Below are 17,840 nucleotides of genomic sequence, written 5' to 3' on the forward strand. Positions count from 1 at the left end.
TCAGAGGTAAGCAATGTGGGGTCGGGTTCCGACGTTCGAGGCGACGGCCCTGGTGGGACGTTAGAACAACAGAAGGGGGGAGAGAGAAACGAGGCAGTGGGCACTCTGACACGGTCGCGAGCGAAGCAGTTATAACCACGTGATCTTTGAATCATTTTTTGTTTGTTCAATTCAATAAAATCATTTGCTTATCTCGATTAATTTGATCTTCACGATCATTACTCCCTTCTCTCCCGGTCCCTACATATGGGGGCTCGTCCGGGATCGTGAGAACAAGCGTGAGTGTCGAGATTTTGAAAAACGAAGTGAGACGCAAAAGACGAAAGACGAAAAGTTGAAAGGCGAACGACGAAAAGTCGAAAAACAAGAAGACGAACAGGGAAAGACGAAAGACGAAGAAGTCGAAAAACGAGAAGACGGAAACAGCGGCCGTTAAGCTGAAAATAAAGTTGAAGTCACGACAAAGTATAGTAAAAACCGAAACGTAGCGTCAACAATGGTTGTCGAAAGATCGCTCGAAGACATAGATGACGCCCTAGAGGGCACGAGGAAGGTCGCCACGATCCCAGGGGAGCCCGGCGGCTCGGGCGACAAAGAAAAAGAAAACAAAGGAAACGAACGAATGCCGCGTTCAACGCCGGTGGAGAAAATGTCGGTAAAAGAGCTCACAAGTAAATTAGAACGGTTAAAGTTACCGACGGAAGGGAAAAAGGCGCAACTGGTATCTCGATTGAGGCGGTACGAAGAAAATGCCAAAGACGACGGCGACAGCGAAGGCAGCAGCACGAGCGAAGACGAAAACACGGGCGATGACGACGCAGAAAGTTCAGAGGCGGGATTGGTCAGCGAGCAGACAGCTGATACCGATGACGATGACAGGAACGATCGTGGGGCTGAAGCGAGAACAAGACGACGACGAGACGAGCCCCCATATGTAGGGACCGGGAGAGAAGGGAGTAATGATCGTGAAGATCAAATTAATCGAGATAAGCAAATGATTTTATTGAATTGAACAAACAAAAAATGATTCAAAGATCACGTGGTTATAACTGCTTCGCTCGCGACCGTGTCTGAGTGCCCACTGCCTCGTTTCTCTCTCCCCGCTTCTCTTGTTCTAACGTCCCACCAGGGCCATCGCCTGGAACGTCGGAACCCGACCCCACAGCAATGATAAGTTTTAGGTTATGCGTGCAAATTACGTTTCGTTATTCTCACGAGTTATTCAAAATTGACATGCATTTCATATGGCCACGACGACGATCTCGCAAATTATAATAAATATAAGTAATTTCACATATTTGGTTCGAATACACTAGGATCTCGATAACTGCAACTGCGATAACTGCAACAATCCCCACTATGCGACCCATATCTGGTCGGTGTGGCGCGTGGTGGGAGAGTGCCGGCCTCAAGCCGGTATTCTCGTAGCACGATTTTTAAAATAAGGGCGCATTCCGGGGCTCCTCAGAGGTTATATGTGTAGTGTACGTACGTACATACGAGACACTGGCGATACCGACGAAAAGTATAACCTATTTCGACCGAAGTAAAATAGTTGAAAAATTGGACCAAGGAATTTCTGGTGTAGTTGTAGCAAAAAAATACGGAATATCCGCTTCAACTGTGTCCCGTAAAAAAAAAAAAAAAAAAAACGGATTTACGAGCTCTCACTCTAAGCGAGATCTCGAAGGTGATGAAGAAAGAAAAATCGTTGAAAACGACAAGTTTTCCTGATCTCGAAAAAGCTCTTTATTCACGGTTTCAACAGAAACGTAAACTTGGAGAACCTAAGTGGTCCTATATTACGTGAAAAAGTTTTAATATTCAATGAAAAGTTGAGTGGCCCGAAGACATTCAAGGTATGTATATTTAATCTTATTTTTTTCTATCTATGTCAATTGTTTATCGACAATGGAACATAGGATGTATCATCCATATTGATAAAACAATTTGTTTTTTAACAATGTGTTCTTTGGGCCGAAAAGGATAATTACGACCGTCAATGTATGTATGTCATAATACAAATACAATGTATGTAATGCAAAACAAACAAATTCTTATTAAGCATTCGAGGTGTTTTTTTTTTAACTTGCGGCTGTTAAAAATGTTTATTTTTTTTTAGTTTATGTACTGCATGGCAGATTTTAATTTCGTCTTTTTAAAGTATTTAATGAAAGCGAATGAAATGTTTTTTTTTTAACAGTCGGTTACGGTGATTTTTTTTTATTTCGCAAGTTTTCAATTGTATAATTACATATTACCGAATGCATTTAAAAAAATGTTTATATATATTTGGCATGATTGTAATGTACATATTAAGTAGTTGACGGTTTCTTTATACATAAAATGGAAAAAATAGTTTGGGTAATATATATTTGCAATATTTTGAACTCTGATAATAACACGGAGAAAAATAAACCGTAGAGGTTACTTCTACGCAGTAATGGTTACTGCGTCACCGTAATAGTTACTGTTTGGGCCTGAACGATTTTTGCGTTCACTGTAACCATTACGGTGACGCAGTAACCATTACTGCGCAGAAGTAACCTCTACGGTTTATTTTTCTCCGTGTAGTACTCTGGGATAAATTTTGCGAATAGTTAGTAAAATATTTTCACGGTTCTTTGTTTGTAAAGGCCAGCCTTGGATGGTTGGCCAAACTCGAACAGCGGCAAGGTATCCGGCAACTTTGCATTAAAGGAGAGAAATTATCCGCCGATACTGAAGCCGCAAATGATTTTAAGGGAAAATTTGGAGAATACATAGCTACAAATGGATATGCTCTTGAAAATGTCTACAACGCAGATGAAACTGGGTGGAATTGGCGTTCTTTACCGCGTAAAACTTTCGCTGCAGGGAATCAAAACGATGCTCCGGGGCGAAAAATTAACAAAGAGCGAGTAACCGTTATGTTTTGCTCGAACGCAATTGGGACGCATAAAATCCGTGCACTAGTAATCGGTAAATACCGAAAGCCCAGGTACTTTAAAAACGTCGTATCTTTACCGGTGGTATGCAAGGCTCAGAGTAGTGCGTGGATGAATCGTACCCTATTTTTCGAATGTTAATCTATAATTTTTTAATTTTATTCATCTACACTGAGAAAAAAAATTCGTTGAATTGATTAATATTTATTTGAATACATCCAAATGAATATTTTTTTTATATTGACTAAAATTTTGTCATCCTAAGGTGCCGCTGACCTGGATCTGAAAGGTGTAATCGATCGAAGTGTCTGCGTAATTTTCTTCGGTTCCAAACCATTCGAAGGTGGTACTCTCCACCGGGGAGTAGCGCAACACAATATTAGACAAAACGCGGTCGGTAAAAGACCTGAATCTGAGTCGCCAAACATACCAACAGAACCGAGTCGAATTTTGCATGCAAATGATGACGTCATGCGTGTAGCAACTGCATCACGACCGAACTGATTATTTTGATAGTTTTACGGTGAATATAGCAAATTCAATTTCGTGTTCCGTGAAAGACCCGTGAATATGGGACATTCTTTGACGAATCGGACACATTTAGATAAAAATCGACCGACAATATTTTGATGCAGCTTAAAACTTTATCACGGGTTCTATATCGAAAAAATAGGGATACGTATTCGAGGGTTTTTTTATTTTAGATATTTCGTAACATAGAGGGGATCGAAAATTTGATAATTTGGTGTTTTTGGGCATGGAGACTCATTTTCAAAAATTCATAAAGCCGGTTCTATTTGAGCTGAAAAGTTCGTTTTTTCAACCCGAAACTAATGAAATGAATTTTGATACAACAATTCTTTCATTCACGATTATTCCGAAATTTATGTTGTTATAAATAATTGATATGTTTAAATCGATTTTTAACAATTGCCTTCACCTCGTAGCGAGTTCTCAGCACAAACATCGTATTCTACGTCAAATTATCTATCAACAACACATTTTTATTTGATGGAGAAATTATTATCACTGTAGGAAAAAATTAATAATTTATCCAGCGCGACGCGTCACATCGGCGTGCGGGTTCCATTGCACGCCTCATTATCTTGCCTCGTATCGTTTTCCTCTGTGATATAGATGATTACTGTATATTCTCAATTGAATAAAAATATTTAATAGCAAATAAGACTTTGTAAAAAATGTAACAAAAAAATAATCAAATACAAAACATTATTGTGTCAAATAAAAAATCAATTTATTAAGATTTCAATACATTATTTTTAGTTAATAAGTACCTCGTCCTGCAGTACGTCGTAGAATATTTACATTTATTCTTGAAAATTTGTATGATTCCAACCTCTCCTGAAGAATTGGAAGCAAAGCAATTCTCATTGTGTCAAAAAAAACGGTTGTACAAATTTTTAAACGAAAAATACTATACATATTAAAAGTGAATGTAAATATTGTGGGACGTAACGCAGAACGAGTTGTTTATTAACTAATAATAATGTATTAAAATCTTGGTAAATTAATTTTTCATTTGCCACAGTAATATTTTTTGTTTTATTATTTTTTTGTTAAATTTTTTATAAAGTCTTATATGCTAATAAATAATATTATTCACTTGAAAATATAGAGTAATCACTTATATTATAGAGGAAAACGATACGAGGCAAGATAATGAGGCGTGCAATGGAACCCCCGCGCCGATGTGATGTGCCGCGCTGGATAAATTAATTTTTTCCTACAGAAATAATAATTTCTCCATCAAATAAAAATGCGTTATTGACAGATAATTTGACGTAGAATACGATGGTCGTGCTGAGAACTCGCTACGAGGTGAAGGTTATTGTTAAAAATCGATTGAAACATATTAATTGTTTATAACAGTATAAATATCCGAAAAATCGTTGATGAAAGAATTGTTGTAATAAAATTCATTTTATTAGGTTTGAGATGAAAAAACGAACTTTCCAGCTAAAATGGAACCGGCGTTATGAATTTTTGAAAGTGAGTCTTCCAAGCCAAAAGACACCAAATTATCAAATTTTCGATCCCCTCTATTTTACGAAATATGTGAAATAAAAAATTCTAGAATACGTATCCCTATTTTTTCGATATAGAACCCGTCAAAAGAAATTTCAGCTAAATCAAAAATGTGTCGGTCACAAAGGTGATTGAAACAAAACGGGTACGAATCGTTGTGGTCTTGTTTTTTGAAGCATCGCTACGACCTTGCATGACTATTCCTCGACATATCGGAATCATTCTGAAATTGTACATCGCTTGCCACACACAACTCTACTGACAATAATGAAATAATTTTATGTTCAAAGCTATTTTACTAGTGAAAAGGGTTTCAAAAAATGATTATATACAGGGTGTCCCTAAATTGCCCCCCATGGACTAGCCAGCATGATACCTCGTTAAAATCCAACCGAGAATTTCTTTTCTGGAAGCTCATCCGACGCAGAGTTTTTGAATTATAAGCGATAGCGCTAGGCCAATCAGAGTGCACCATTTCATCTAGATTTACCGCTACGGAAATTGCTGTTTTGTTCGTCTGGGTGAATTATTATTATTCGTTTACGAATTAAATATCGGCACCTCCCCTCTCTCGCTGCTGTACCCCTTCTCGGGCGCTGACCTCGGTATTGTTGCCGCGGCACACGCTACCGGCCGCACATCCATGGGCGCACACTTGTTTGTGCAAACAGAAGCGCATCCTCAGCTTGATAATGCTACGAAACACACATCTACGAATAAAAATCAAAATAAATCACAAAATGAATCGGAAAATTTAAGATTCCATGTTATAAGATACGCCGAATCATCGTACCGTGATAACGGAGGCACGTGAATATCACTGTCAACGAATTGACGCGCTCGGCACATCTTCCATAATTACTCACCCAATCAAGCCGGCTCAAAATCGTCAAAATAATGCTTCCTGTTTATTATTAGGATACTTGCAAGAAAAATTTTTCACTAGTTTTAAATTAATCCACACATCCGATTTTTTAGTAATGCGGATCCAGAGTAGCAACACATGTTGAAATTATCGAGATCATTGTTGCACAATTTGGTCGGTTTAACCGGTTGAATTAGTGGACCTGGTTAATGTGCTCTCGGTTCAACCCGTTAACCGACTGAGCCGGTTGATTTGATCAACAGATTTGGCTGGTTAATGTGGTTAAGCGATTTGGCCGGTTAATCTAGTGAAAAATTATAGCTCGCTCGATCGGTTGGTACTCGATAAATTTCACCATCCAAATCCAATGAATCAGCTGTGAATAATCATTAACCGACCACTCCGGTAATAACTTATTATCGGAAAATGATAATTTATTGATATTCTTGTATCAAAACCGGGATATTCTGGCGAAAAATACGAATAAAGGCGAATACTTTAACGTTGACCATAGACATAACTTTATTGGAACGTTTCGTAGTCATTTTTACCTCTTATACATTCAAAATTCTACATTGATTATTGTTTCATTGTTCCTGGAATTATAATTTACTTCAACAAACCTTCGGAAGCGAATTTGGAATTCGGAATTCTAAATTCTGACCTCAGTGCAATCAAGCATGCGTTACACGTACGGTACATCCCTAACAATCAGCGTAGAAAGAAGATTCCTTGAACGGTACGATAATACAATAATGACAACAGACAAGCAAATATTCAACAACTTCAGGCCGCTTGAGCGTATTCAAAGTAACTCGTTCCATCTTTGTGCAAGAATTATCCTACCTATTAGTGACTACGCGAACGACCAGACGTAGACTTATACGGAGGGAGTAGTAACTTGTCGGATTAACCTGTCAATAATCTATGAATTATTTGATAGTTCACTTGAATAAATGAGAATTACTTGAATCCATGAGAATTACTTGAATTCATGGGAGTCACCTGAACCAACAGAGAATCACCTGAATTAATGAAAATTAACGGAATTAACGGAGACTTAATAGTCGATTTCTGGAACTGATCGGGTTTAACAGAGAAATAAATTCAACTAATTTCAATTTGTGCCGGAATGATCTTTTCAGCGTGCAATAATTGTGCCCGTTTATTCACGAGCTCTTTTTTCGAAATTTCCAGAGACGCGAAAAATCTCAGGTCTCCCCATGTCTCTATCATAGTAATCATAGTAACTACAATGACAAGAATATTAATAGTAACCGCATATCGTAGTACGGAATGTATCGCAATAATAGTGATATTATGGGAAACTTGAAATAAACTTGAACTAGCGTGAGGGATAAGGAGAAATTAGGTTGACGAGACCAAAAATATTCCGAAATGAAGAAATTAAGTTGAATTGAATTATTTAATTTAGTTTCACAGAAAAATCGGTAAAAAATTGACGAAATTTTTAGGTATTGACGTGAATTGGGGTAAGTTATCGAGAATTCTTGCGAAAAAAACTAATTCAATCGAATTGAATGAATTAATTTGAACTAACAGAAGAAACAAAAAGGAATTAATTGAAATCATTCAGATATTCACTAGAATCGGAGTGTATTATCGAGAATTGATGGTAAAAGTACTGAATTAATTGAATTAAAAGAATTCACTTGAATAAAGTTAAATTTAGTTGAATTAATCTAAATTAACAGAATTGTGTTGAATCAATTGAATTATTCTGATCTATTTCAACCTGCGGAGTTGATGTGGCAATCAAATGTTAAGTTATTTCCCCCTCGACTTATACCTTGCCTGAGCTTATTCGTGGATTATTGACTGTCGATAAAAGATCTTATGAAATCACCGTATCGATACGAACGACAAATCAGCTAAACTTCGGGTGACGATTGATTTCTTATTTAGACGCAGTGATTAAGTATGCGAGGATTCGTCGTTACGTACGTATAGCAGGTATTCCGTATACCCACCAAATTACAGACTCTACGAGCCTGACTATTTTACATTTCATCAGTTAAATTGTTGTGACAATCGTCACATGAAAGGAAGGCTGATTTTCATTCAATAATTTATCAGCCCAATTCAACTGTCCTTTGTTAATTTTTCAAGCTACTTCGTGAACGTGAACTTTCGTATCGTAAGAAAAATTCATACAAACTCAGTGATGTGAAATTATTATTTCAACGATTTTGTATAGTATTTATCTGTTTTTTGTTTTTCGTTTTTCTCACGGTGGTTTTATCAAATCTAAATAATTTTATCGTAATCACGATAGAATGTCGTTGGTCCGGCCCTTGATTAGCCGAGGCTCCGGGGTATAAATAATGCCATAAAATAAGGCACCGAACTCGTTAGATCGGTCCGCATCAGTCGAGTAGTCCAGTCGGAACGTACATGACGTCATTCGACAAGGAACTAAGGCTCGGCAATTCTTTGACTGGTTAATTAGATGTCAAGTAACAAGATCTGTAAGTTTGCCCTAAAAAATGATTCCAGATATGCCGACAATATTTTCTAGATATTTCAAAATTCCGTAATTCAGCGTGGTTTTTTTTTGCCCATTTTAGAGGAAAACGGTTCCCACAAAAGTTGTCCATCGTATTGCCCTCAAATTAGACATATACGAAAATCACAAATCATTGTTAGTTCACTTGTGAATTGCCGCTAGGCACAGACATCGAGCGTGTTGTTTAATTGCTGTCATAAATTCAGTGAATTTTCAATGCCATGTCCTGAAACTCATCCGACGTGTAGAACAATCTTTTCTTGATATTCTAGTTCTGATTCGATGTTTTAATGTAGGTAGCAACGAGAAAATGAGAATGGTATAATGATCGTTTGTTCTTTACAATCTAGTTTGTTATTGAATATTTGTTAAACGCTTTTTTTTTAAATCCAGCTTATTTTTTATTCCAGAACGTAACGCAGTACGCAAATCATTACGTGTAAGTGCACGTTCAACCCACTCGTTCGACTATACCCTTATCTTGCGGTCATGCCAATAAAATACTGAAAAATGACAGTTACCAATTTTTTTTACTACTGACACACCATTGCGAAAAATCGAAAAAAATGACGGAAGATCACATCACAGCAAATATTTATACGGTAAAAAGAAGAAACTGATGCCTTTCTAAAATCCACCGGAAACCAGCGATCTGAATGTTCAAAAATTTTTAGAAGGTGGAATTTCTTAAAGTAAAATCCAAATAAAATTCTCGATATATACACATGGCTGCTGGGTCTGTGTTTTTATTCCAAATCTTCTGAGTAGCAATATCGGAGTCATCGTGAAAAAACTGAAAATCACGTTTTATGCGCTAACTTCGAGCCAAATGGAGCTAGCAGGCTAAAATTTGGTACGGGTCAGTCACTTACCACACTGAGAGAAATTTTTAGCTCCGATTACCGCTCAGTTCTTAACTATTTTCATTTTTTACCCCAATCGAAAAATATTATAGTTCTAGGTAGAAAATGAAAACTACTTTTCTAGCTGTTACCAGAAAGTCTAGTATCCCTTACTATTCTTTTTCATTACGATCACTGTTACTACATTTTCTTGTAACTGTTGTCAAAATTTAATGCTTTGTGCAACAATAAATTGACTCTAAAGCCTTGTTCAACTAAAAAAGTACAGTGAACCGAACAAATTGATTTTGCGTTTCAATTACCAAAAAAAGGATCGACAATAGCGCAAAATGATTACGTGTACCTCGTTCTTTGTAATTCCAACAATATTCAAACAGTTTTTTTTTAACGATACCCGTTTTACTGATTTCTTCTAGTTACTATAACAAATTACATTTCTTTCAGTGCACCATAAATTCGCAGAATTTGTTTCGAGAGAGTGCACTTTCGCACGCTTAATCAACTATGCCCCTCACAATACATTTCCCACGCGAAAGTGTGGCCGAATAAAAAGTTTGTTAGTCTTAACAGAATATTCCGGCATTTTTTTTTTTTTTTTTCAATTAAATTTCATATCTCTTCACTCTTCTTAACTTGGTTGGAAGAACGCAAAAGCATTTTTCGAGTTCATTAACTTATGTAGTATTATATAAAATTCGGTAGGCATTTGTTATACTGTATTTGGAATTCACTGAACATACTGCTGAATTTACCTGACAAGTTTACAAAGGAATTCGATTACAGTCCGTTAAAATAAAAAATCTACTGTGGCAAAACTAATCGGTATTTATCTCTATTAATTTCACTGTACAATTTAGATGAAAATACTGTACGTGGCCCGTCCGTGAAATGTTTTTGACTCGTACGATGATTTCAATACGAACTAAAGGTGCGAGCCCAGCCCAACACCTACTTTACGGGCATGCCTCTAAAAGTACTATTGAAGGTAAGATCGTCGGCTGCCTGGCTCCACTGGTCGCCGATAAATGACCATAAGACTGAAACTGTAAAAACAATTGCCATCCCGAAACATCGGGATTCGTAAGAGTCATCCTCGGGTAAAAGAGAAGCTTGATTCTGTGTCAGAGTCACATAATGATTATTTTTTAGGTGTTGAATTCTCGTCCGCCGATGACGTGATGTATAAAAAACGCGCTATTGCTTCTCTCCGAAACAGCTACTATTGTGTTATTGTAGTTCAAGAACTGAGAAAAATATTAAAAAAAAAACCTATTACCGTTTCACAAATTCTATCTTTCAAGCGAATTAAGATATCATCAAGCCCTCAGATATTTATTTTTCATGTGCGTCATGAAATCAAGAGCCCTGGGAAATAATGACCGGCCACGGTGTTTTGATTTTCTACCGAAAAGATCATTTTCGTGGTCGTACCGAGCTGTGCTTTTTCATACATAATTTCACATAAAAAAAAGGGTGCCGCAGTAAAATCGAAAAAAAAAAATAAAAAATTTCAAAATTTCTGTTGGATGACTTGCAATTAATTTTTAATTTTCATTAAAAATATCATCAAAGTAGTACCCCACAGTCGGAAAGAGAAACATCACGAAATTTTTGGCAGATTATTCATAATTCATTTACTTAACACGTATTTTTCATTGGACAACGCGTTAGGAATTTATATTAGATAACCCACGAAAAACTTCATAACATTTTTTTCAACTGCAGAGTACGTCTTTGATGATAAATTATGAATGGGAAAAGAAATGTAACTCGATGTGACAATCAAACACGATATTCGATGAACAAATCTCATTTTTTTCCCACTCCTAATCACGGAAAAACGCTGCACCTTAATTCTGGAAACGTAAGTTCTATTAAGTTCGATGAATCGATGATATTGCAGTTACGAAATGAAAAACATCGGATGGCACTCTCGTTCGTCTTCGTTACTGATGATGACCAATCGGTCTTTGCAAAATTATTTTGTGGCACTGAAAAGTGCCGTTTTGTATTTGGCTCTAAAAAGTGCCGATTTTGATGACTCCTCACCGGTGCAGAAATTGTTCAAAGTGTCCGCCGTTTTCTCGCAGGCAAAGCCTGCAACGTTGAACCAGCTGGCCAATTGCTGCGTGAACGATTTCCGGCGTCACCGTCGCCGTTGCCTCTACGATTTTTACCTCCAGGGCTTCCAAAGTATTCGGTGGATCCTTGTAGACGAATTCTTTGATCAGACCCCAAAGGCAATAATCTAGAGGATTCAGATCGGGTGATCTCGGCGGCCAAGCGACGGGACCCCCACGGCCTATCCACCTATCCGGAAATCGTTCGTTCAGAAATTGACGAGTGCGGGCACTGAAATGTGCCGCAGCACCGTCATGCTGAAACAACATCACCGCTCGGCGTTCAAGGGGACGGTCTTTGAGAAGATCTGGAATCCGATCTTCAAGAAACTGCCGATACGTTTCACCGTCTAGCCTTGCCGGTAAAACGCAGAAACCGATCTGTAGCAAGAATTACCCTCTAGTAAATTGTTGCATAATAAATCCATAATGCTCGTCGAATCATTGATTAGTTTTGACTAATATCAAATATGAATCATACATATGTCTTGATTTTACAGATTTACCGAGGTTGTTTGTCTCAACATCAGTAAAACGGATCTTCATTGAATTTTCTAAAATCAAGCCAACGAGACGATAGAAATTTATAATATCTGTATTCAAGCATTATCGAGTAAGCTCACCAACTCGTCGTCGATCATGCCACCCCACACGTTGAGGCTCCAACGAACCTGGTTTCTCGACTTCCGAATATCGTGTGGGTTTTCTTCGGCCCAATGATGGATGTTGTGGCAGTTGAATACTCCATCGCGATCAAAATTTGACTCGTCCGTAAACAAAATATTGAATACGAACAACGGGTCCGCTCCGGTTTGTTGCAAAACCCATGTGCAAAACATTCGTCTCGTGGCACCGTCGGGCCCGTGGAACGCTTGCACCTTCTGGATGTGGTACGGTCGCAAATCGTTCGATCGTAATACTCGGTGGACAGTCGAGTTGTCCGTTTCGTACTCCGCTGCCAAACCGCGTGTACTTTTATCGGGCGTCCTTGCCACATTCTCCAGAATTCGTTCCTCGAACTGGACCGTTCATCTTGATTTCGGACGTCCTGCGTTTGATCTGTTGGGGACAAAGGTGCCAGTTTCTAACAGACTCCGTTCCAATCGCCTGAAAGTTTTCGCATCCGGATGTCGTCTTACTGGAAAACAAACTGCGTACTCACGAGCTGCTGCCCCCGCAACGTTGTTGCACGCTCCCATCATCAGCACCATATCATACATTTCACGATTAGAATACTCCATCGTTGAATAAAGAAGTTATTGGCTTTGAAAAGTGCCGGTTTTCAAGAGTTTATTGTTACTTGTATACGCAAGCGAGGCTGATAACAATATGACCCAATTTTGTAGTTGGAAGCGCGTTGTTTATAACAACTGACTTCCGAATTGCTATGCAATCGCATGAGATTTTGTACACAAAGGGTGTGGAATAAATACGAGTTTGATGAAATACGGAATACTTTGAACTTATTTCAGCGGTATTGAACGACACATTTCTTGAAATCATCAATTGATGATCTAAATAATCAGTAAATACTGATCACTTGAATTCGCGGTAAATCATGTTCCTGCTAGATTTTTGTCCGTCCAAAAAGTTACACTCAATAAATTATTCCTAAATAATCTAGGTTTGTTCAGTCAGTCTTCTCTTATCAGTTCAGCAAGCGAATGATGTACCAGCAAATCAGGAAACTAACCAGGTCTGCTGTGGGTGCGTGTAACAAAGTTGCTGCGGTAGCGGCTCGTGAACAGGCAATACGTTATCTGTTAAGACGCCGTACGGATGCGAAAGTTTTAAGACGCTGTCAACAAAGGTGCTGTAAAACCAGTAACTTTGCTCCAAATTGTTGAAATGCCGGGCACCCCTAGTCAAAAAAATTAAACAATTCAGAAAAGTTATCGTGCAGGATGTGGCTAAAGCACTAGATTCGGCGACGGGGCACGACATAGTCAAGTCGACCGTTTATAGTCTTTTGATCAGAGAATTGCGTCCCTTCGATGAATGCGGTTGTGTTTTACGGAAATCCATTCTACAGTGGAATTTTCCTAAAAAATGTGTTCTTTAAACTCGTTTACAGTAATACACTTCTACGGAACTTTTTTCTACAGAAAAGATTTAAGATTCGCATCAGAAATAATCCTTCATGAACGATTCCAGAAGAGAAAAGCTCGATAGAATATTTTTCCATAAAATATTTGTGTAATGAAATTTTTCTACAGTATATTTCACACACGCAACGCATAACCTGTTTGACACAACACATATTCAACACACACATAAATTTAACGCAAATTAGTTCGATCAATTTAGATCAAATAAAGTTGAATTGAATAAAAATGTACAAAATTGACGGTTGAACGTATAATTTTTAGTATCGATGATCGCTCTCAATGTGGGTTGTGAAAAACATAATTTGTGGAAAAATATTTCTCAAAAAAATGTTTTGTAGAAAAACATTCTCCACAACACTTGTCCATATCCTCTGGAATAAATCATAGATGATTATTTCCATTGCAAATGTAGAATTATTTTATGTAGTGTAACCCTAAATTCTGTTACCCTCGGAGGAGGACTTACCGTTGACACTTTAGCGCGATTCTCCACTTATTCGAAATATTAAACTATAACAAAATAAATTATGTTCGGCGCCAGACGCGTTAGCGTCGATTTTCAAACAATAATACGAATCAATAAAAATAACACGAAACCGTACAAAAGAGATAAATAGAGAACCCGTTGTATGGCTGGCTAGGCTCAGGTACTCACACGTACGAACTGGTAGAGTGGCGGTATTCAAGGCAGCTAACAATAATTACAGAATTAAAGCAAATAATGAAATAAAAAATAAACTCAAGTCAGAAGGAAAATGAACAGGTCAATCGATCATATCTTGTCGAGAAGGTTACATGGTTGAGACAGGCAAATGAAATGGTATCGACATCGGTAGTTAATAAAATAGCAATCGTTGTTCACAATAATTTCGGTAGAATAGAATTAAACGGTAGCTTTGAAACGAGAGACGGCAGTTAACAGAGAAAAATGAACGTAGGTCGGAAGATGCGATATAATGCAAGAATTTACTTAAAACTACACGTCACTGGGCGACGTGATCTTACCCAAGGTGCAAATAACGCTACGAAAATTATTATTCTGTCAATTAGAAACGAGAGGACTTTACTGCAATCGGTAGAAAACAAGGTAACGATAGCTCGGTAGATAACACGACGAATTTACTATAGGTTATAACCAGTACGAGAGGTTGACATTCATTAACAATTTACAAAATCTGTAGCGTAAAAGATCGACTAGATAACTTTCGGTAGAATTATTCATAAACGATAGAATCAATAATTTGTAATGATTACGGACCTGAGGAATTAAACAATAAACTCCTAAACCTAACTTTCGAGAGAATACAAAATACAAAATTATGAGAGAGTGAGAATTTCGGAGAGTTCACAAAATAAAGAAATACACTAAATACACCGCAGTACAAAAGAATCAAGTAAAATTCGCAGAGCTTAACTTAACAAGATACAGAGAAAAGAATAACAAGCAAAAATAATATAAAATTGCCAATAGCAATAGAAAAAAAGGTGCGGTAATATTTAGAGGCTGATTCTACGCTCGGTTGTACTCCAAGGAACTCGATATATGATACAATAGGCACAAAAATAAATAAAAATATAATAAGCAATAACAGAAATAAAATATAAGGCACACTACTATTACAAAAAAGTATGGAATGAAACGTAAAGCCAATAGGGCTCAAAATACGATAGAAAATACAGAAGCAGGCTAATAGGAATTCACAAATAATCAGAAAAGTCATAAATACAAAAAAAATAATTATTCGGCAGTTACGAGGTCGCTCAGACACGAAAATAATCAATTGCTGAAATCATACAGTCGCACGGCGGCTTACTGCAACTCTAAGCCGTGGACCATGATTCACACAAAGTCGATAAATACCATAAGAAAGAATAGAAATTATGAGCAACTTCGTAATGATACAATACAAAGGCAGAAGCATTACCTTAACGGATGATCTCAGGCACACAACACTGAGGTTAATTTAAAATAAAACTTAGAATAATCAAAAGAAAATAAGAAGAAAGGAAAGAACTTGAATTTATAGGTAGAAGTTAACCGTAGTGCAACGATAAAGGGTGTGGAGAAACGGTAGATAAAGTAACGATAGAACGAGAGGAAAAAGGATCGGTAGCTCAAAACGGGAGAATAATCGGGAGAACACGAATAGAGACAACTGTCGCTCAGCAGGTCAAGCGTAGAATAGAAGGAGGTCGGAGTTCGGCTCGCCGATCTCGCGGTTGTCGTGAGGTGATTCTTCTTCCCTTTGATTGGTTGGTTGACCCCCACCGCAAATAAACCATCCCCCTGTGGCGAATATTGGTTACGGCGTGGTCATGCGTTTTCGAAGATTACCGCTAGATGTGGCGTAATGTGCTGCTCGTGATTTCGTCATTGACACCAACCGGAACTGCTGCTTGCAGACATTCACGCGATGCAAGTTTTCTCCGTCATTTATAAAGATATCGAACTTCTATTAGAAGCATTTTGAAGGCGAAGGAGTAATCTGTGCCCTGTATTTTTCCGAATTTCAAATTTTTTTTTCAGAGTCGTAAAAACAGCACTGAAAGTGAGCAAATTTCCCGTTGTAATAAAACAAGAAAGAATTTTTTTTTTCACAATTCTACGAAATACACGGCACAGATACATCCTTCACTTTTAATTTAGGACTAAGAGCAATAAAATGGAACTCAAGAGTTGCGAGAAAACTTGCACGAGCTGAAGCATGGAACAGCCGATTTTCGCCGCGAAAAGCGATTGCTTGCTAACCTCATCTCTGGCTTAGGCCGCCCGTCGTACGAACTAACAGCCGTAGCAGCAGTCTGCATTTAACACGTGCAAACCCGTAATTCACACCGCGAGCCGTGAGCGTTATTCGGTATGTTCTTCGTCAATAAATATTAGTAAAGTATCTAAAACTCCTCGATAAGTGTTCATCGGTCATTCGCTATGACTAAGATAAGGAAAGTGTTATGGAAAAGTAAGAAAAAGGGCCAGGGTTGGAAAAATTTCGCGGCTTATCAGCGGGAGAGGTTGAGGTAAATAGAATGGCATCAAGTTTGCTTACATAGACTTGATAGTTTTCATTTTCAGACTGACTAACTAACATGCACGATTTATTAATTCAGAACACCGTATTTTCCTAACAATCTCTTCGAATTATTATTTACCGTCCCTTTCTCAATGTGTGTTGTGTCAACCTATTCTTCCAAAAATCATTTTCCATCTTTCGTTCACTCACGATTACAAACTTACCGATGACTTTTACCGCACACTAATCTACCTAACTGACTATTTGATTGTGATATTTGACATCTCCTGGTCAAGGTCAATGCACAATACACTAATGAATTGAAAACATGACGTGCTATCGAATACATTGTTGCAGCGCAGCGTAACTGTTATTATAAGTGGTTTTATTCAAAAATATATTCGTGATTACATTTATTACTGCGGATTATCTTTCACTCTAACAATACACAAGCCTACTCGTGTGACTACAACGAACCGGAAGAAGGACGACATAGAGTATACAACTAAACCTTAAGATTAGAAACGCGCACACGTACATCGAAGTCAGCGCGTGTCACGTGATTACTGTAGAGTTATTCTTTGGTGCCTGAGAGATGCGCGCTCTGGTGGCATGTCCACCCAACTAGTACTTATCATTTATTTTCAACAGTAAAGTTTTAATGCCAGCAACGTCCGGTACGCTAAATTCACGTTTCGAAATGAGCCAATTATTCAGCTCCATGAAACCTGAGACTTGATTCCAGCACTGATTCAGCTTTATCAGTTATGTTCGGGTCTTTTCCACATTACGAAAAGGAAGTGGTGCTATTTCGTAGTTTGGACGCCGAAAGGACTGATCTTTGACAAAATTATTCGCAACGACAATTTTTGGAAATTGAAAATGGAAAATAAATTAGCTGACTCTTTTCATTTCTGCCTTTTGCCAGCAATAGTAGACTCGAGACGTGCTCGACAACTTCCGATTCGCGACCCCCCTCAAATAATTGAAGCTAGAAATTCTGCGGTCAAATCAAAAAACTCAACGACTGATGTTTCCATCCGTAAGGAAAAGAAAACGACAACCGACAATACTAACGAGTAACTGTACAGACGTTTTTAAATATTTGTATATTTTTCCTTTCATTTATACATACCTATTTCACACTAATCTCACACACAGAAAACTATTCTTGATTCAAGAATATTTTATTTGTTAGATTAAGAGTATGCTATTTTTTTTATAAAAATATCACATATTCTTGAATGAAGAATACTCAGCACTTGATTCAAGAATATTTTAATTCTTGATTCAAGGATTGTTTTCTTTGTGTGTAGGCCATTTTTTCATTTGTTGTATTACAAATCAACCCTCGCATGTGTATCCTGCTTGTT

At 37.6% G+C, this 17,840-nt stretch overlaps 1 protein-coding gene across 1 annotated transcript; it reads left to right on the forward strand.

Annotated features, from left to right (window-relative positions):
- The first annotated feature begins 496 nt into the window (after window positions 1-496).
- Window positions 497-1,012, forward strand: LOC124310219 (chromatin modification-related protein EAF7-like). The gene has a single exon (XM_046774030.1). The coding sequence runs from the start codon at window positions 497-499 to the stop codon at window positions 1,010-1,012; it is 516 nt and encodes a 171-aa protein (XP_046629986.1).
- Window positions 1,013-17,840: the final 16,828 nt, after the last annotated feature.

This window comes from Neodiprion virginianus, chromosome 1 (genome assembly GCF_021901495.1).
Source record: "Neodiprion virginianus isolate iyNeoVirg1 chromosome 1, iyNeoVirg1.1, whole genome shotgun sequence".
Lineage (NCBI taxonomy): Eukaryota > Metazoa > Arthropoda > Insecta > Hymenoptera > Diprionidae > Neodiprion > Neodiprion virginianus.